This window comes from Delphinus delphis, chromosome 1, assembly GCF_949987515.2.
Source record: "Delphinus delphis chromosome 1, mDelDel1.2, whole genome shotgun sequence".
Taxonomy (NCBI): Eukaryota; Metazoa; Chordata; class Mammalia; order Artiodactyla; family Delphinidae; genus Delphinus; species Delphinus delphis.
In genome coordinates this window covers 179,238,877-179,259,992 of record NC_082683.1, presented here as the reverse complement: position 1 = coordinate 179,259,992, position 21,116 = coordinate 179,238,877, and the positions used below count along the sequence as shown (strand labels likewise).

The window sequence follows — 21,116 nt, the reverse complement described above, 5'->3', positions numbered from 1 at the left end:
CACAGCTTGCTTTATCTCTTAAAATATCGAACCCTTTCTGTTTATGATCTCCTTTGTTACGTTCCTGAGAAAACAGGAGAAAGAAGAACTGCTTCAGTTTCCCACCGAACCTGTAAACCTAACAAATCTGGATCCACTCTGCTTTCCATTTGTTATAATGGATGCATTGTCCTTATTCTTATCTGTACAATAATAGAAAAAAGATCTCCTGTTCTCTGCCCCTGGTTCCTGACACAGGGCTTCTAAAACCCTGGTAAATTCCTAAGTGATAAGAGCACTGCACTGGGAGCATCTTTGTTCTAATGAGACAGCGACTCTGGGTGGGCTCCTAGGTGGAGCCTGGATGCAGGCTGGTCATCAGGAAGACTAAGTCATGATTAGAAGCTTGAAATTGTCAGCCCCAGCCCATCCTCTAGAGAAGGAAGAGTGCAGAAAATGGAGTTAATAATTGGTCATGCTTACATAAGGAAGCCTCCATAAAATCCCAAAAGCATGGGGTTCAGAGAGCTTCCAACTTGTTAAACATACCCACACTGGAACGGTCATGCACCCCAACTCCTCGGGAAATAATCTCCTACACTGGGGACCCTCCCAGACCTCGCCCTATGTATCTCTTCATCTGGCTGTTCATCTGGGACCTTTATCATATCCTTTAATAAAATGGTAAACAATTAAGGGTTTCCCCGAGTTCTGTGAGCTGCTCTAGCAAATTCATTGAACCGAGGCGGGGGTCGTGGGAGCCTCAGATTTATAGCTGATCGGTCAGGAGCACAGGTGACAACCTGGGCTTGCGATTGGCATCTGAAGTGCAGTGGGGGGTCTTCTAGTGGGACTGAGCCCTTAGCCTGTGAGATCTGACACTATGTCTGGGCGGATAGTGTCAGAGTTGAATTAAATTGAGATGACCCGTAGGACACCCAGCTACTGCAGCAGAATTGCTTGGTGGGGGGACCCCCGCATATCAGGTGTCAGCAGTGCTGTGCGTGTATTCCTACTGTGGGTTTTCCCTACTCAGGTGGGAAACTGTAGGTGCTCCAGCACACATCCAAGGGCAACTCTCCCAGTCACGTCTTGGGTCCCTTTCATTCTCACCTTTTTTAGATATTACTTCTAGACGTAATCTCTTTCTGTTCTGCATCATCATTTTCCCTCCCTTTCTGTTGCTTCCCATCAGCATAAGAATATGCTGTAATTGCTCCAATCTTAAAAAATAAAAACACAGGCAAGACCCAAGAGCACTACCCTGACCTCCCTCTACCCTGCTGCTTTCTTATTTCTCTAGTTCCCTTTCCAGCAAAACTTCTCCACATAGTTTTAGATTCACCTTGTCTCAACTTTCTCATCCCCCATTTTCTTTTTAATACCTTCAGCCTTGTTCCCCATCACATCACTGAAACCGCTCTTGTCAAGGTCATGGTGACCTCTGTGTTACTGATCCAGCAGTCAATTCTCTATTCTCATTATCTTCCGGCTTTCAGTAGAAATTGACCTTAAGACACTGTCTTTACCTCATGTGTGGGTCACCACACCCAACCTCGAACACTTTATTATACAGCCTATTCCAACCACTTCTCAGTGTCCTGGCTTCTATTGCGCTGCAGAGCAATGTACCAACCATGCCTTAGCTCAACACCTCCACGGTTACCATCACATCTAGAAAGGATTCCTAAATCCTAAACATGGCGGACAGAGTTTATGTGACCCGACCCCTAACTCTCCAATCCCATTTCCTGCCACCCTTCCTCATGCACGTACTACAGCCACAAAAACTTCTTGCTATTTTTTGAAGACGCCAAGCTTGTTCCCAAACCAGGCCTTTTACATTTGCGGTTACTTAGACACGATATTGGCCCCCGATCTTCCCATACCGGACTCTTTCTCAACAAAATATGCGCTCAGATGTCACCTCCTCCGAGATGCTTTCCCCAGCTATCCAAGTGAAAATGTTTCCCTGCCCCCCGCAACCCACTCTCCTTTTAATTACTCAGCTTTATTTTCTTCATAGCATCTTGTAGCTATTTGAAATTATACTGTTAACTTTCCTACTTGTTCCTTGTCTGTCTCTCCTCACTAGAACATGAGCTTTTACGAGATCACGGAACTTCTCTGTCTAGGTTCTCACTAAACCCGATGCAGGGAACATTGCCTGGCAGAAAACAGGTGCTCAGTAAATATTACTAAATGAATAATCTATAAAAATAACTCAATCCTTAATTCTGAAAAGTGAGATAATGATTAGAAACCACAGCAGGAGTAAACTCAAGGGTATCATTCAAGTGTATCATTTGACTGGATTAACATTTCACTTGATTTTATTGCTTTTGACTGTGGTGTTCTTTCCCAGCAAATTTGGGGTTGGGATTAGGCAGGAAAAGAGCAAGAAGTGTCTCATTACATGTTTCTGAATAAATGTTAACATGACAAATCTCATTAGCCCTCCAACTCCTGAAGGAAGAATACTGTCTGTCATGCTGTATAAACTAGTTTCATTGACCGACTGAGCACATGGAAATCACTTCTTGTGATCTGAGTAAAAACCGCAGTGCACGTTAACACTTATACTTTGCCTTTTCTTCAGGGAACTTTATCATAATAAACACACCTGTGTCTAAGGTGGGTTGTAGTTTTTAATTGTCTGTTTTCGGATAGGATACAGAGATAGAAATGATTAAGTACTAAGGGCAAACTCGGGGTAATGCACGAGCTATACTCTCAAGAGTATGTTATTCTAGCAGAACTATCTTCCCAACACATCTCCCTAGAAATAAATACAATAGTGTCATGAGGTCACATCAAATGAAAATTATACAAAATAGCAAAAGTGAACGCTAGGGTTTATACCTACCGGTTAGGAAAATTTCACCCCTCCTACTAATTTACATTTTCTCCCTTAAGATAAGTCATAATTAAAAAAATGTTACTGAGACTTTTTGAAAGGTCGAGGCAAGATTTTTCCACTTTCTGTAGTGGCCATGCAGTAGCAGTGAAGATCATTCACGCCTTTCTGACGTGGGGCATCCAAATCCTTTATGTGGAGACGGAGGGCAATACGCACCCAGGGTATGCTTCTTGGACCACCACTGTTTTTAGAAACCCTATTCTTTTTTTCCCCGTGAAAATTTTCAAAATGATTTAAACCCCATTGTAGAATATAACTGGGACTGAGAACTTTAGTATTTCTGTCCAAAGATTAACAGTAAAATTAATAAGTAGTAAACTATTTTAAACAAGCAATTCAGAGGGCAGAAAAATGGAAAAGGTGCCATTAAAGTTCTGTGTCATATTAGAGGCCTGATCTCATTCTTTACGCAAATTCATCAAGCTTTATTCATGTGTGTAGCATATTATTTCTTAAATATGAAACATAAGAGTATGTGTATTCTTTTAGAAACTGCCCCCCAAGTATATACACTGTGCAATACATTTCACATACCATTTTGATATATGATTTTAAAATACAGAAACATAAAAGTAACTGTATTCTCATTCTCAGTCACTTTGGGGCTTGGTTGTTGATTTGGGCCTCAGGTCAGTCAACGCCTAGCTCCAGACCATTATTTTAGTGCAGTGTTTTCCAAGGTATTTTATGTATTTTTTTAATTGTATGCAGATAATGTAATTTAAGTCTAGAGCAGTTAAGTGAAAATACTGAGCTAAATTGAAGAAAAATATATATTTATTTAACCAATATTTACTGACAACCTCCTACATGTTTGGCACTATTCTAAGTGCTAAGAGTAACGTGGGAAACCAGACAGAAAATCTCCTTCCCTTTTGAAACTTATATTCCATCAAGGAAAAGATGATGAACAAGTGAACAAATACCTGTGTAACAAAACATCCAAGGATGATTAGAGCCATGAAGAAAAGTAAAGCCAGGGAAGAGGGCACTTGGGTAGAAAAGGGAATGGAGGGATGAGGCCCTTGTGAAGCTCTGGGCTGAGAGAGTTCAGGGTAGAGATGGTGATGGTGCATGGGAGCTAACTGCCGGGGTGAAAGAACACTGGACAGAAAGACATCGGATGCACATTGAGGACAACTCTTAGAGGGTTTCTCCCACTAAGAAAGGAAGCAGGAACATGGGATGGTAGCTGGTGGGGATGGGAGGGATATCAAGGGAAATAGTTTGTAATGAGTAAATTTGACAGTATGTTTATATACTGAGGGGAAAACTGATGATGCTGACGGGTGAGAGAAAAATTTCAGAAGCAAAATCTTTGAACAAGGGGAAGAGATTAGAATTGAGTGCGAACATAGACGGTTGGCTATAGGCTGAACTGTGCATTATTTGAACTAGAAGAAAAGACATACTATAAATAATAGTGTGGCTACCACGTAGACCTGTCAAAATTGTAAAGATAGTATTCAAATTGCTAACATTTGGGAAATTGTGTTCAGTAGTACTGAATTTGGGCAGGAAAACCATTCAGATTGAGGGAAATACTCATGGCCAACACCAATCGAGTGCCTACTGCGCTTGGCTCTCTACACACGAGGTCATATAATCATCACACACACACCCATAGTTACCTACTTATCAAGTAGACGTTTTATCCTTTTCTTACAGAGGAAGCTTTAGATTACGGAGACGTATGAATTGCCAGAAGCCTCATAGTTAACCAATGACAATGTGCTCACACTGGCACTTTCACTCTGTATTGCCAGTAACAAGAAAAGAAAAGCCAAACATCACCCGGTTAATTCTTTCTCTAGAAATTAGTCTTAAATGATCAAGGATCTAGGCTTGGTGCTGCTATGACCGCCGTTTCCCACTCAGAAACCCAGGGGCAGGACGAGGCTACTCTGGCTTATTACACTCCCATTAGGTTTGTTATACCACTACTCGCGCAGGGAGAAGCAGCTACACATTTCTCTGCTGAGCTGGAGTTGTCTGTATTCTTTTTCTGGGTTGACTCATGGAACAACTGAAATGCCCAGCTGAACTGGATGGTGATAAGTTTGAAGTGCACTTACATTCAAATCCTCGAGGCAGCCCCTGGCATTGGGCCCGGGGAGGGCACGGACTGAGTTCACACCAGCGAACCTCCTGGCAAGCTTTCCCGGCTGTGTTCGCAGGGCAGGAGCAGGAGAAGTCGTCCCACAGGGAGTAGCAGATGCCTCCGTTGTGACAGGGGTTGGGCTGAGCAGACAATAAGTCAAAGGCATTAGAAGCGCCGGCAACTAAATATGGAAAAGACCCTGTTAATCTGTGAATGCTAATTTCCTACATATTTACATTTCGAACTTTTTATATCCATTGGCTGATAAATAGAATAAAACTTACTGCTACCATCGAGAGAGAGGAAAAGGGAAATAAAGAAAAATATACAATACTGATCTCCTGTAGCACAAGGAGGATTTTCAAAGGTGTAATTATATTCTCTGTAATTTATAAATTACCAGGCACTTTCACTGTCACTAATGATAGTTTGAGTTAGAGACTTTTCCCCCTGTTTTTACTGGTGAGGAAACCGAGGTCCCTTTCGTTGTCCAAGATTCTATCAACAGTCAAACAGGGAAGTTGGTACTTGGGTCCCCAGAGGAGTGACACCATCTCCCCTCCAGCTCTGCCTCTGAATCAGAAGCGTATCATAATTTGAGTTCTCACAAGGTTTCTCACAAAGTGTTCAAAACAGAAGTATTGATAAAGGAATTTCTGAGAGCTCCGTCTTTATTTATGCCCATTCCAGTGTTAACATGTGATCTAGGCTAGTGACCCAACCTTGTTAAATGTCAATTTCCTTTTCTGTAAATAACATCAATGGAGAGAATAAAAATGCCTGCTTTGCACGGTAGTCCTTCCACAGAATGAAATGGATTGATCCATGGAAAATCGCACCTGGCACATTGGAGGTGCCCCTATAGTAATGCTACAATGATTCATTTTTGTGTATTTAGAAGCAAGCCCAGTACATGGCAATAGTTGGAGCTCAATAAATGTTCAACAGATAAAATGCCTTTCCTTCTTTTCCTCTGAAAGCTCATGAAGAGCTGACAAATTCACGTATTGAAGTAGCTTTCAGAAGAGCATACAAAATATACAAAGTAAAGCATGGGCTCTGAGTAATTATATTACAGAAAATTTCAAATCCAACTCCCAGAAGGAAGTTACCTCTCAGATTTTTTTTCCTTATTGACTTAGTAGATGTTCAAAACAATGGTAGGTGGGCATTTAAGATAAAGTTAATGGTATCTTCAAAATGAATTAATTCAGTTAAACCTCTGGGATGCCATTAAGAATTTGGGAATTAAAATACAATTATTCTTAAGTCATTTGGTTGTAGAAGACGTAGTTATTTTGGTTGGTTAAATGGACCATAATGGCAATAAGATCAAGGCCACACTTTCATGGCTCAACATAAATCCCCGAGTCCTGCTGGGAAAGTATGGATGAAGCATTATTCTACAGCTAGTGGGTCAGTAACACCATATTCACATACAAAGAACAGTTATAATAAATTATCTATTTAATAAAATGAAACTTTTAGCACACAATATGGACATAGTTGGTATGAATAATCCTACCTCACACAGGTTGTCTCCGGGACAGCCTTGGGTCACATTGACAAGAACTGCATCTTGGGCTGCGTTGCTCGTTGAATTTGGAAAGAATTCCAGATTTTCGTTGTTTAACCTTATATCTTGAATACAGCCTTTGAAGAATCCACCATTAACTTCAGTCTCCTGTCTGTCAGGCAGTCCACCAATGTAGAGGACATCTCCTCTTTGGAGTCTCCACGTAGGAGCAGAAATAAATCCTAGGTTTTGTGACGACTGATACAGTTCGATTCTATTTGGCTTGATTTTCAAAGATATCAAGTGGACATTTCCATCGCTGAGAACAAATTTTACTAATGATTTGGGAGAACCTGGAGTTAGCATTGCTAGTCTGCCATGCTCTAGCCAAACACGGATGTATTGGCAAGTGCCATTTTCCAGAGCTAGGAGCAAGCCCGATGGACGATGTGTTCGAACAAACATGGAGAGCGTGAAGGCCTCTCCGTAGCTCTTGTCAAGATGGAAAGCCGCATATCCAGTGGAGTCATCTTGGCCAAATCTGCCTGCCACATACGCTTTAATAGAGGAGGAGAGACAAAGAGGAAACATCTGAAGACACACAAGTAATGCATATATATATATACATATATGCACATTCATATTTTTAAAAGTTCAAGACAGGCTTATTCAATAGAATGACAATTTGAAAAGTCATCCCTGACTTTCTGAACTTCTGAGTTTACTTTATTCTGAAAATAACTAGATTTTGGTTTATAGTTTATAGTTGAAGTTCACTGATCACAAAGAGAAAGAGAAGATTTCTGCACCGATAAACTTTTGAACCTCTTCCTCACTGCCCTAAAAAGGTGGGGCTTAAACATGGAATATCAGATACTACTGCACTCCAACTTGATTTGGAGAAATTTGGGAAGCACGAGCTCTTCCTGCAACACATGTAAGCAGACTGAGCAATCGTCATCGCTGCTATTTGGGGCCATGCTCAAACAAATGGCATCAAACCTAACTGTTCCTTGTAAAGGACAGAAACCAAGAATTAGATTTGCAAATCCTCTTTTGGGAAGATACCCCTAATAATATTAAGAGGCAAGGCAGCTGAACAAAGGAAGAGGAGGACTCTTCCTTCTTTGGTCCTGGGTGGGTGAAGGAGAGGCATGGGGCACAAAGTACTAGGGCAAAGCTGAGTTCTGAACTCACCCAACATTTCCTGTGGACAGAGAGATTTCTAATGCATTGACGTGGCAATGCTATCGATGTGCATCACCACAAGAAAACTCTTTGAGAAGTATAAAAATAAATGTTGACCTTCAAAATCATTGATGATATAGTAGGAACACAAGTTCTTGTACTCCTAAAGCTGACATTCCATTTGGGTGGAGGTTATATAGTATGTCAGGTGGCGATAGGTTCTTTGATATACAAAAACTCAGGCAGAGAAAGGGACTAGGAAGACCTGCAGGAGGGAGTGGAGCTGTCATTTTAAATGGAGTCATCAGGGAAGAACTCTCTGAGAAGGTAATATTTGAGCAGAACCCCGAAGAAAGTAGAGATATTACTGCAGAAATTCAGGAGATAAATGATGGTGGCTTGGATCAGTGGTCATGGTGCAGATGGGGAGAAGTGGTCAGATTTTGGAAATGTTTTGGCAGAACCAAAACCAGGATTTTCTGGGGCAAGTTGCTCTCCAAGGCTTTTGGTCCAAGTAACTAGAAGCATTGAGTTTCCATTTGCAGAGATGGGGAAGAAAACAGGAGGAACAGATTTGGGGGAGAAATGAGATTCCATATTAAATTTGAGATGCCCTATTAGATATCCAGGTGGAAATTTCTAGTCAGCAGTTAGATATAGAGGTTCAGGGGAGACATTCTAGGCTAGTCACAGTAATTTTGGATTTGTCAGTGTAAATGTGGCATTTAAAGCCCTAAGATTGGAAGAGATCACCAAGAGAGTGAATCTAGAGAGAGAAGAAGAGGTCCAAGAACTGAACCCTTAAGCATCAGACATGTGGAGGTAAAGGAGATGATAAAAGAGTAAGACAGAAAGAGAACGAAGGGAGAGTGACACCCCATAAGCCTAGTGAGGAAAGAGTTTTCAGGAAGAGGGCGTATTCAACTGTGGTAACTGTTGCTGAGAGGTCAAGGCAGATGAGGACTGAAAAATGACCACTGAATCTTGCAATCTGGAAATCACTGATGAACTTGACAAGAGCATTGTCTTAAACATATTGCTATCTTCAAGTCTTCACATCCCAATCCTAACCAGAAAAAAAGCACATTCCAGCATGTTTAAATGTTGTCATATGGTTCCACTGAAGTTTGAGCAAAGGTGGGACATATTTTATTTTAGCTGAATTATAGTGAAGCTTGCTTAGGTAACCATCTGTGTTTGAAGACCTTCTGCATAAAAGTCTGCATTTTCAGAATTCTGCCTTGATTTTCGACAGGAATGTTACATTTTGAATCTGCATTTGGAGACCACCTGCTCCAGGCAACTACAGGTAGCTTTCAAAGTGCATTGTTAGATGTAACAATCCGTTTGAAGAGGCTAACATCTCTGAATGCACGGCAGCACTTTCATATCAGATAAAATGCTCAATAAGAAAATGTGGCTCTTGAAGTTCCCGAGGTTTGGGAATACGCACAGAATTGCTCTGCCTCAGGGGTGGTCCCCGCTGGTCATCCTGGGACGCCTGCAGCATCACTTTGTGGATCCAGATGAAAAGACAGACAGAACACAGAGCTGTTTCTTTTTCTCAGAAGCTTGACTCTCCAGCAGTCCTATTCTTCAGAAATCACAAGCAAGTAGTCAGAGCACATGATTTACTACATGATTTTAGAAACACCTGACGCCATATATGACTTGTCTATGGACACGGAAAGAATGATTCTCATATGTGTTGTTGATGTGTCATGAAGAGGGACGACAAATAGGGATAAGAAATAACCAAGTTTTAAGGACTGATGGACTACAACAAGAAGAAATTTATTTAGAATAAATAAAAGCCACTTGGGTCTAAGTGTCCTTCATTGGTTTAGGGTGGAAAAAGCAGAAATCTGTGGCACCAAGAGGGAGAACAGCTCAAAGTGAACCAGTCATAGAATGTGGCTGCCCAAAGGTCAATGGGACATTAGGCTGCAGAATAGAAGAACATTCTCTGGAATGAGAAGGTTACAGTCCTGTGTCACTCTGCACTGTCAGGCACATCTAGGAGCCAGATAAGCAGATTTATTCCAGAGCAAGCAAGCAGCGGATGGAGTGTCTGAAAACGATGTCAGGTGGAAAACATTAGAAGAAACTGGGTGTGTTTAGCATGATAGGAGTGATGGCTTGGATGGTACAAGACACTTTTCTTCAAATATTTGTGTTCTCAAGAAGACATGTAAGTAAGGTTGACATTGGCTTCAAGAGTTACAATGCTGCCAATGAATGGAAGCTATAGGTCATCATATATTATTTTAGTACAAAAAAGACAACTTCTAGGGGATTTCTGGGAAGATGGAGTGTGAGTGAGTTTCCCATTCCTGAAGGTGTGTAAGCAGAGGTTTGGGCCACTACACTTGGGTGCACAACAGTGTAAAAAATTCAGTCATGGAGTGAAGCTCCTTCTATATCTAAGAAACTCTAATTCCAAGCAGATAAGAGTGTCAAAGTTTAGATGTACGACTGAAGATAAAACATATGTCAATTGCCTCTCTTAATCAAATATTCTCTAGAAGGGACGAGGTCGGTGATACCTTTATCCTGAACAGTATCCTGGAAGCTCCACGTTCCTGGACACAGCCAGGGCGATAAGATACACCGCGACGACCCTGCAGACAGCTCTGGGAACTAAGCTTTGAGAAACTCTTTTCTGAACTCTTCTTATTGAGACACTTGGATCATTTTTAAAAAATCAACTTTAAAATATAGGAAGCCTGTCTGTCTGTCATGTTTCGTCAGCCAGCCAAATCCTCCATCCAGTCTGCTTGTTCCTTGCAATGGGTACCATGTTTGGGAAACGCTGAGCCAGGATCATGAATTGGGTGAAGTTTTTGCCTTGTACTTTTTAGCCCATCTCCTCCTGAACATCTATGTACAATGACAGGAAGATTCCAGGTTGTCCTTACAGCTTGTAAGCATCTTTTGTGATGGGAATAAACTCCCCAGCAAATATTCCTCAAAGATGATAGCAAATACAAAATACTTTAAATTTATGACTAAGAGGTGATATGAGAAATATAACTTTTCTTAACATTATACCAAGAATTTTCAGAAAGGGACGATTTTACAGAACTTACTCCCTAAAAAGATATCTTCTGAAGCTAAGCATTTTCATGAGGATTATACAGTTTCAAAATAGTGGAGGGGTGGGGGGCGGCCGGGCGAAAAGGAAACTGGAGGAAGAGAGGGGACAGCTAACCAATTCAGGAACTGGGCTTAAAGACTCTGTGATTTTCCAAGTTGGAAAAAATAAATTAAAGAAAACCAGAACCCACTGGATTGGCATCCCTTGAATCTATTTACCAGGACAGTTAGCATCCCCACAGTCAAGTATTAACCTCATGGGTCACTGCACTTGGAAGCTGGTCAAAATGAGTCAGCATCTGTTTGTTATTTTGTATATGTAGTAAAAATATTGCCTTAGGTCAATTAAATTTTTCTTCAAAAAGTGAACATTGCTTCAGCATAATCTCCCCTTTTCTCCTTTAAAAATATCACAAAACAACTTGCCATTCCCTTTAAAATATTACATAGAGCTAGTAGACGCCAGGCCTCATAGTCAAGCAGGTCCGTGATTTGTAATGAATATTGTGGTCAGGGGAGACCCGTGAATAGCTTCTAATAATTCTTAGCCCTTCATACATGGAGTAGGGTATAGACCAAGACTGGTTTCAATTTTACTTCATATAAAGCAAAGAAGACTATTTACCAGATGTTGTCCTATTTCACGTTACTCTCAAATCTTGGGGTAAATTACAGCTGCACTTCAAAGCAGTCTGTTGCAATTACCTTTCCAACATTTGCAATGCAAGAGAATAATAAAAAGAAACAGGTATGTATTGATCACTATCAACAGCAGTCTTTGCAACAATGTCGGAAGTAAGGATTTTGAAATGCATTTCAAACTGATTTGCTAGAGAAATTAGATCAATTAGTTTACGGCATCTACCAAGTTTCAGTGTTGTTACTTTTTTTAAACTTTTTTCTTTCTTTTTTTTCTTAGGACACATAGGTAAAATACCTGTTTTCTCCAATGCAACTCTGGAAAATACACCTTTGCATAAAATTGGTGGTTTGTAAACGTGCTAAACTTAAGCATGATTTTGGAGCTAGTGTGAACTGCATAGAGAGGAGGGCAAGGAAGTAACTACGTACTGAGAGTCTACTATGCACGCAGCATTGTTCTAGAATTCGGCATTGACTAGTTTCATGTCTAACGGTCCTGTTTTTCCAAAAAGATTACTCCTCTTTCAAATAAGATTTGCAATAAATTTCTGATACACAACAAATGGTAAAATTGTAATAGCATTTTGTAAACACCAAGATGTAAACCCATTTGGATGGGAGCTATGGGCTTAGTTTTCACTTCTCTGCATGAGTGAAACCCTGGCGTCCTATGAATCCACTCAGATTTAATTAAGGTACATCATCAGCCTCTTCCTTTTCCTGTCAGTGGGCAGCCAGCCGCAGAGTCCTGAGGGCTCCTGATGATTCATAACCAGCAGGAACGGCCTGGCTGTTTTGTCCCAGCTCTGCTCTGAGGCACAGCCTTCCTGGCGCCCTGCCCCTCTCACCTCTGTGACAGCTCCGGCCTCGGTAGGGCCGGTAGCAATCACACTGGTAACTAAGCCACAAGTTGAGGCAGCGTCCTCTGTTGTGACAGGGTTGGCTCTCACACCAGTCCTTTCTCGTGCAGCCTGCCTTGACATTTAATGACCAGCCGGACGAGATGTTCTCCAGGGTGATGGGATTCGAGTCAAATTGAACATCTTGGAGGCAGCCCACAAGCGAAGGTATGGATGGTCTATTATAGACGTTAAGCAGAGCAACACCACTGTGGGCTGTTCCCTCTGGTAAACCCCCCAAAAAGGAGTTTTGTAAAGCACATGTTGACCCATCGCTTCCAAATGGAGAAGGAGCTCTCGTGATGCATGTTCCCAGGCAAGACTCGTCAAGTAAGGCAAGGGTCACAGCCTCTGCAAACGTCACCTCCACCGCATGCCACTCCCCATCGCTGGTGCTGTGGGAGATGAACAGGACCACCTTTGGCTGATCCCTGACTTGAACTGATAAGTGGACGTAGCCACTGAGCAGCTCCAGTACCACAAACACGTCCCTGTCACCTCGGAAGAGTAGAAGTGCCACTGGCTGGACAGTCTGAAACCTGAGGGCTATTGTACAACCGGAGTCCTTGGCTGTCACTGAACCACTTGGGACCCACAGGAAGCCATCACCCTCAAAAGAAAGTGTGGTGACCGTTTCACACCGTGACCCAGTATAGCCAGAGGGACACAGGCAGCCGAATCCATGTTGGCCATTGCGGAGGTGAGGGACGCATGTTCCATTATTTAGACATGGGTGATCAGTACAGCTGAGGAGCAAATCAGAACAGTTCCTTCCTCCGTAAAATGCTCCAGAATGGTTATCAAATGGGCAACGGCAAGTGTAAGTCCCAGGCAAGTTCTCACAGGTACCACCGTTTTGGCAAGGGCTTGAAGAGCACTCATCGACGTCCTCTTCACAGTGGACCCCTGTTCAGTGATAAAGAATAGATTGAAATTACATATATTCAGATCAAAAATAGAACTTTCACATAATCTTCATGTATAATCTTTTGGAGGTGCAGAACCAGCTCAGGTGTAGGAGTGTAACAGAGCGAAATGTGACTAGAGACTGAGGAGCTGATACCAATTCCATCATTCTGCACGTATGGTGCACAGAAGTGCAGTCATGGTGAACCTTGAATTCTCCCTCTAGAAATAGGTTATTTGCCAAAAAGAGTGGTTGACTCAAACTATCATTGTCAGATATATATGTGACACTGAATATCATAAAAATTTTTTTTAAAAGAGAGAGAGTTAGATTGCTATTGGGAACAATGCTAGACACAAATTACTTACTTGGGGACTTAGTTCCCAGATATTGTTTATCTTGCCCTGGGCTGCTAATTTCACTCTATTCTACTTGGAAACAGCGATCTGCCTTCTCCATTTTTTGTACCTCCCCGTAATCCCTAGACACACAGACAGTCCAGACAACTCTCTCTGTGGAGGGCTTCTGAGGAGAATGGAAGGTCCCATAACCTCCTCTCCACAAGTCTAGTATAAACCATGAAATCTATCCAATAACAAGTTCCGATTTCTAGTTTCTTTACATTCTTTTACTCTTTTTCCTGGTTCTAAGTCAAAAAAAGGTATCTAATTAGAGAATTGTTAGAATTCATTTAATCCAGGTAACAAAAAGAACTATAACACTTTTTAAGAGTGATGGCTATTGCTTCTTAACGAAGTTCAAATGAACAAATAGTGTTAACAAAAACTGACACATGTATAGGACTCTGTGGCTTCGACAGCACCATCATCCACGTTATGTGTTTGTGTTTACAGCAATCTCCTGAGGTTTTCAAGGCAGATAGACTTAGCTCTCTTTCACAGACAACACTGCAGCTTAGAAAGATTGACGTCTAAACTCCAAAGCACTTCTACAATCTGGTTTTTAAAATCCAATCTGACACTTTCTGTTTTTTAATTGATAACTTAGTGCATTCTTGTTTTTTGTTATTACTAACATGTCTGTCCTATTTTCCCATTTAACTCCACGCCTAAGTGTGTGCTTCTTAAATTTAATCAAAGGCTCCTATATTGATAATGTTGGATCTGAATCCCAGGTAGGCAGTGAGCAGCTTACATTTATTTTTTGTGTCTAGGTCTTCTGATCTATAAAATGGGGTTAAAAATAGTATCTGTATCACAGGGCTTTTTAAAGGTTAAGTGAGTAAAGACACATAAGATGCTCATAACATTGCTTGATATATAAGTGACTTCTCAGTAAGTGTTGGCTGTAATTAAAAAGTAATAACCAAAGAAATTACCCTCGCATGACAAAATCAAATAGCACTGTCATCATTGAGAGAGACTATTTAGAAAGTGTGGGCACACGGAATGACCCACAAATTGCATAACTTTACATAATGAGAGATTGACTTGGACAGCATATTAGGCTGGAATCTCATTAGATCATGCTCTTCACGAGGGAAGGGAAGCTGTTTGATTTACCAACGTATGTCTAAAGCACAGCACGATGCCTGGCTCACGTTTGGCACTAGGTAATTAATTTTTGTATGAATTGATTAATGATGACCTTTGTAAGGTGATTAAAATTTTTATACTGCATTTAACCTCATCTACTCCAGAGCCCAAAGTGCTCTTTTTGTGTCTATTTTGAGATAAATTTACCTGGTGGCACAGTGGTTAAATTTTTGCCCACAGCCATTTATGTACCATATATTTAGACCCTTGATTGGACCCTCCTGTACTTATATTTTACTTTACTTGGATTACTTTCATACAATCTTTGTTAATCCAAAAGTATTTCAAGCTCTGTGAAAGGACGGAACGTGTTACAATCTTAGAGTCTCCCACAGTCCCTGCACAGTGCTGTGCATATGTGTGTTATAAAAAGCTGGATGAGTAGAAAAAATAAAACTAAATCAAACTGATTTATGTGATCTATAATCATCCTCATAGGTAACAGAACTGACACAGAAATTACAGGCTATATTTTAAAGGAATGTTAGAATGCAAGTTTCATTTAACTGAACTTACGAAAAGTTCAAACTTTTGTTATTAGAAGATAGTTTACTTAAATTTGATTTTCACAGGATTTTGAAAACACAAAAAAATCAAACCGTAAGCATTTAATTAAGAGGAATGCTGAACAGCTCATGAGTTATAATTGAAGAAAAACTCTTTTTTCCCACCCATTGTGCCTTTAAACATATTTAATGGGGGATAAAATCTCCTACAGACCCCAAGCCTTTTCTGTTCAGCCTTGATTAATAAGTCTTAAGATCACATTTTAAAGACCTACAATAAGAAGGATGGCCAGTCAAAAGAAATGTAAGTTTCAGTGCACTTTGGAATTGAATCTTTTTTCTTTGTCTGTTAGGTCGACTTCAGGCTGTCTTGAAAAAGGACCAGGAAGGGTGCCCCCTTCTTTTTTCCCTCCCCTCCCCACCTCCAGACTTCTGCCTGAGTGTCAGAAGGGTTCAGAAAGTTTCCCCTGACTGGTGCCGGCGTTAGATGGCTCCACTCTCTCTGAGACTGGCAGGTGTTTCAAGGTGACTTTTATCCTGGGGCTCTTTGTGGGGTCCTTGGAGCCCCCTGGTCCATCGCTCCAGCTGAGACTCCAGCCACAAGGCCTTGTTCTCACGATGTCCCTCTCCCAGCCCCTTCCTCATTGGCTTCCTAAGGTTTACTTGACACCACCAACTCTGTCTGTTGTTCTTCCTGTGCCTTCTGAGGGGGACCAGGACCCGTTTTACACTGACCACTGACTGACACTCCTCCCGTGACTCCCCAAGGACCCCAGGTCCACGGGCCTCTGCCCTGCAGGTGGAGGGGAGCATGGTTGTTGACCAGCCCAGCACAGCCCAGCCCAGCACAGCCCAGCAGCAATTCCCCTTCTTTCTCTCTCTTTCCTGCTGCCCCAGGTGAGCAGTCACAACCTTTCATCTTTTATTTTTTTTTAAAAGAGTTTTCAGATCTGCTTAGACTATGTATTGTTTATTACTGTCCAAATACATGAAGTTCTGATGAAATAAAATCATGTGCAGGCCATGAAAGCCCAGAGTCATTAGAGGGCCAAATTTCAGACCACCCAACAGTTCACATTTTAAGAATTTGAAACACCTAAAAATAGATAAGGTGGTTTCTGAAAAAGAAAGAAAGAGAAGGAAAGATGAAAGGAAAAAAAAAAAAAGGAGAAGAAAAGGGGGGAGGGAGGGAGCAGAAACCATTCAGGAAATGTTAGCTCACAAGAATACTGAGCTTAGAAAGAAGAGAAAAATGCATTAAAAATGCATAAACTTTGTGCAGCTTAATGCAATGGTAAACAGTAGAATACATAGGCCTCCTAATACTTTTGTAATGGCATACATATAATGTCTCTAGCATTTTCTTAAAATATGCAGACAGATAGAGGACCTTTAAGATGGCAGAGGAGTAAGACGTGGAGATCACCTTCCTCCCCACAAATACATCAAAAATACACCTACATGTGGAACAACTCCTACAGAACACCTACTGAATGCTGGCAGAAGACCTCAGATTTCCCAAAAGCTGTGTGGCTGACAGGGTCTTGGTGCTCCAGCTGGGTGTCAGGCCTGAGCCTCTGAGGTGGGAGAGCTGAGTTCAGGACATTGGTCCACTAGAGACCTCCTGGCCCCATGTAATATCAATCAGCGAGAGCTCTTCCAGAGATCTCCATCTCAACACTAAAACCCAGCTCCACTCAACGACCAGCAAGCTCCAGTGCTGGACACCTGATGCCAAACAAATAGTAAGACAGGAACACAACCCCACCCATTAGCAGAGAGGCTGCCTAAAACCCTGCCAAGATCACAGACACCCCAAAACACACCACCGGACGTGGTCCTGCCCACCAGAAAGACAAGATCCAGCCTCATCTACCAGAACACAGGCACCAGTTCCCTCCACCAGGATGCCTACGCAACCCACTGAACCAAAATTACACACTGAGGACAGACACCAAAAAAAAAGGGAACTACGAACCTGCAGTCTGTGAAAAGAACACCCCAAACACAGTAAGTTAAGCAAAACGAGAAGACAGAGAAATATGCAGCAGATGAAGGAGCAAGGTAAAAACCCACCAGACCAAACAAGTGAGAGGAAACAGGCAGTCTACCTGAAAAAGAATTCAGAGTAATGATAGTAAAGATGATCCAAAATCTTGTAAATAGAATGGAGAAAACACAAGAAACATTTAACAAGGACCTAGAAGAACTAAAGAGCAAAAAAACAATGATGAACAACACAATAAATTAAATTAAAAATTCTCTAGAAGGACTCAATAGCAGAATAACTGAGGCAGAAGAAAGGATATGTGACCTGGAAGATAAAATAATGGATATAACTACTGCAGTGCAGAATAAAGAAAAAAGAATGAAAAGAAATGAGGACAGTCTCAGAGACCTCTGGGACAACATTAAACCTATCAACATTCAAATCATAGGGATCCCAGAAGAAGAAGAGAAAAAGAAAGGGACTGAGAAAATATTTGAAGAGATTATAGTTGAAAACTTCCCTAATATGGGAAAGGAAATAGTCAATCAAGTCCAGGAAGTGCAGAGAGTCCCATACAGGATAAATCCAAGGAGAAACACACCAAGACACATATTAATCAAACTATCAAAAATTAAACACAAAGAAAAAATATTAAAAGCAGCAAGGGAAAAGCAACAAATAACATACAAGGAAGTCCTCATCATAAGGGTAACAGCTGACTTTGCAGCAGAAACTCTGCAAGCCAGAAGGGAGTGGCAGGACATATTTAAAGCAATGACAGGGAAAAACCTACAACCAAGATTACTCTACCCAGCAAGGATCTTCTTCAGATTCACTGGAGAAATTAAAACCTTTACAGACAAGCAAAAGCTAAGAGAATTCAGCACCACCAAACCAGCTTTACAACAAATGCTAAAGGAATTCTCTAGTGGGAAAAAAAGAGAAGGAGAAGACCTACAATAACAAACCCAAAATAATTAAGAAAATGGTAATAGGAACATACACACTGATAATTACCTTAAATGTAAATGGATTAAATGCTCCAACCAAAAGACATAAACTGGCTGAATAGATACAAAAACAAGACCCATATACATGCTGTCTATAAGAGACCCACTTCAGACCTAGGGACACATACAGACTGAAAGTGAGGGGATGGAAAAAGATATTCCATACAAATGGAAATCAAAAGAAAGCTGGAATAGCAATTCTCATATCAGAAAAAATAGACTTTAAAATAAAGACTATTAGAAGACAAAAAGAAGGATACAACATAATGATCAAGGGATCAAGGCAAGAAGATATAACAATTGTAAATATTTATGCACCCAACATAGGAGCATCTCAATACATAAGGCAAATGCTAACAGCCATAAAAGGGGAAATGGATGGCAACACAGTAGTAGTAGGGGACTTTAACACCCCACTTTCACCAATGGACAGGTCAACCAAAATGAAAACAAATAAGGAAACACAGCTTTAAATGATACATTAAATGAGATGGACTTAATTGATATTTATAGGACATTCCATCCAAAAACAGTAGATTACACTTTCTTCTCAAGTGCTCATGGAACATTCTCCAGGATAGATCAAACCTTAGGTCACAAATCAGGCCTTGGTAAATTTAAGAAAATTTAAGTCGTACCAAGTATCTTTTCTGACCACAATGCTGTGAGACTAGATATCAATTACAAGAAAAAAACTGTAAAAAATACAAACACATGGAGGCTAAACAATACGCTACTAAATAACCAAGAGATCACTGAAGAAATCAAAGAGGAAATCAAAAAATACTTAGAAACAAAGGACAATGAAAACACAACAGCCCAAAACCTATGGGATGAAGCAAAAGCAGTTCTAAGAGGGAAGTCTATAGCAATACAATCCTACCTCAAGAAACAAGAAAAATCTCAAATAAACAACCTAACCTTACACCTAAAGCAATTAGAAAAGAAGAACAAGAAGACCACCAACGTTAGCAGAAGGAAAGAAATCATAAAGATCAGATCAGAAATAAGTGAAAAAGAAATGAAGGAAACAATAGAAAAGATCAATGAAACTAAAAGCTGGTTCTTTGAGAAGATAAACAAAATTGATAAACCATTAGCCAGACTCATCAAGAAAAAGAGGGAGAAGACTCAAATCAACAGAATTAGAAATGTAAAAGGAGAAGTAACAACTGACACTGCAGAAATACATAGGATCATGAGACATTACTACAAGCAACTCTATGCCAATAAAGTGGACGACCTGGAAGAAATGGACACATTCTTAGAAAAGCAAAACCTTCCGAGACTGAACCAGGAAGAAACAGAAAATATAAAGATGAATCACAAGCACTGAAATTGAGACTGTGATTAAAAATCTTCCAACAAACAAAAGCCCAGGACCAGATGGCTTCACAGGCGAATTCTATCAAACATTTAGAGAAGAGCAAACACCTACCCTTCTCAAACTCTTTCAAAATATAGGAGAGGGAGGAACACTCCCAAACTCATTCTATAAGGCCACCATCACCCTGATACCAAAACCAGAGAAAGATGTTACAAAAAAAGAAAACTACAGGCCAATATCATTGATGAATATAGATGCAAAAATCCTCAACAAAATACTAGCAAACAGAAACCAGCAGCACCTTAAAAGGATCATACACCATGATCAAGTGGGGTTGATCCCAGGAATGCAAGGATTCTTCAATATACGCAAATCAATCAATGTGACACACGATATTAACAAACTGAAGGAGAAAAACCATATAATCATCTCCATAGATGCAGAAAAAGCTTTTGATAAAATTCCACACCCATTTATGACAAAAACTCTCCAGAAAGTAGGCACAGAGGGAACTTTCCTCAACATAATAAAGGCCATATATGACAAACCCACAGCCAACAACGTTCCCAATGGTGAAAAACTGAAACCATTTCCACTAAGATCAGGAACAAGACAAGGTTGCCCACTCTCACTACTATTATTCAACATAGTTTTGGAAGTTTTAGACACAGCAGTCAGAGAAGTAAAAGAAATAAAAGGAATCCAAATTGGAAAAGAAGAAGTAAAGCTGTCACTGTTTGCAGATGACATGATACTATACGTAGAGAATCCTAAAGATGCTACCAGAAAACCACTAGAGCTAATCAATGAATTTGGTAAAGTAGCAGGATACAAAATTAATGCACAGAAATCTCTTCCACTCCTATACCCTAATGATGAAGAATCTGAAAGAAAAATTAAGGAAACACTCCCATTTGCCATTGCAACAAAAAGAATAATATACCTAGGAATAAACCTACCTAAGGAGACAAAAGACCTGTATGCAGAAAACTATAAGACGCTGATGAAAGAAATTAAAGATGATACAAACAGATGGAGAGATATACCATGTTCTTGGATGGAAGAATCAACATTGTGAAAATGACTATATTACCCATAGCAATCTACAGATTCAGTGCAATCCCTATCAAACCACCAATGGCATTTTTCACAGAACTAGAACAAAAAATGTCACAATATGTATGGGAACACAAAAGACCCCGAATAGCCAAAGCAATCTTGAGAAAGAAAAACGGAGCTGGAGGAATAAGGCTCCCTGACTTCAGACTATACTACAAAGCTACAGTAATCAAGACAGTATAGTACTGGCACAAAAACAGAAATATATATCAATGGGACAGGATAGAAAGCCCAGTATAAACCCACGCACATATGGTCATCGTATCTTTGATAAACGAGGCAAGAATATACAATGGACAAAAAGACAGTCTCTTCAATAAGTGGTGCTGGGAAAACTGGACAGCTACATGTGAAAGAATG

At 40.6% G+C, this 21,116-nt stretch overlaps 1 protein-coding gene across 1 annotated transcript in view; it reads right to left on the bottom strand.

Moving 5' to 3' along the window:
* The window catches only part of CRB1 (crumbs cell polarity complex component 1), a 262,229-nt gene that overhangs the window by 39,502 nt on the left and 201,611 nt on the right, over nt 1-21,116 (bottom strand). Inside the window, exons 7-9 of the mRNA XM_059998788.1 lie at nt 12,291-13,247; nt 6,526-7,073; nt 4,975-5,140 (exon numbers count right to left, since the gene is read on the bottom strand). Coding sequence (XP_059854771.1) covers nt 4,975-5,140; nt 6,526-7,073; nt 12,291-13,247 — 1,671 coding nt within the window. The remainder of the gene's footprint in view (nt 1-4,974; nt 5,141-6,525; nt 7,074-12,290; nt 13,248-21,116) is intronic.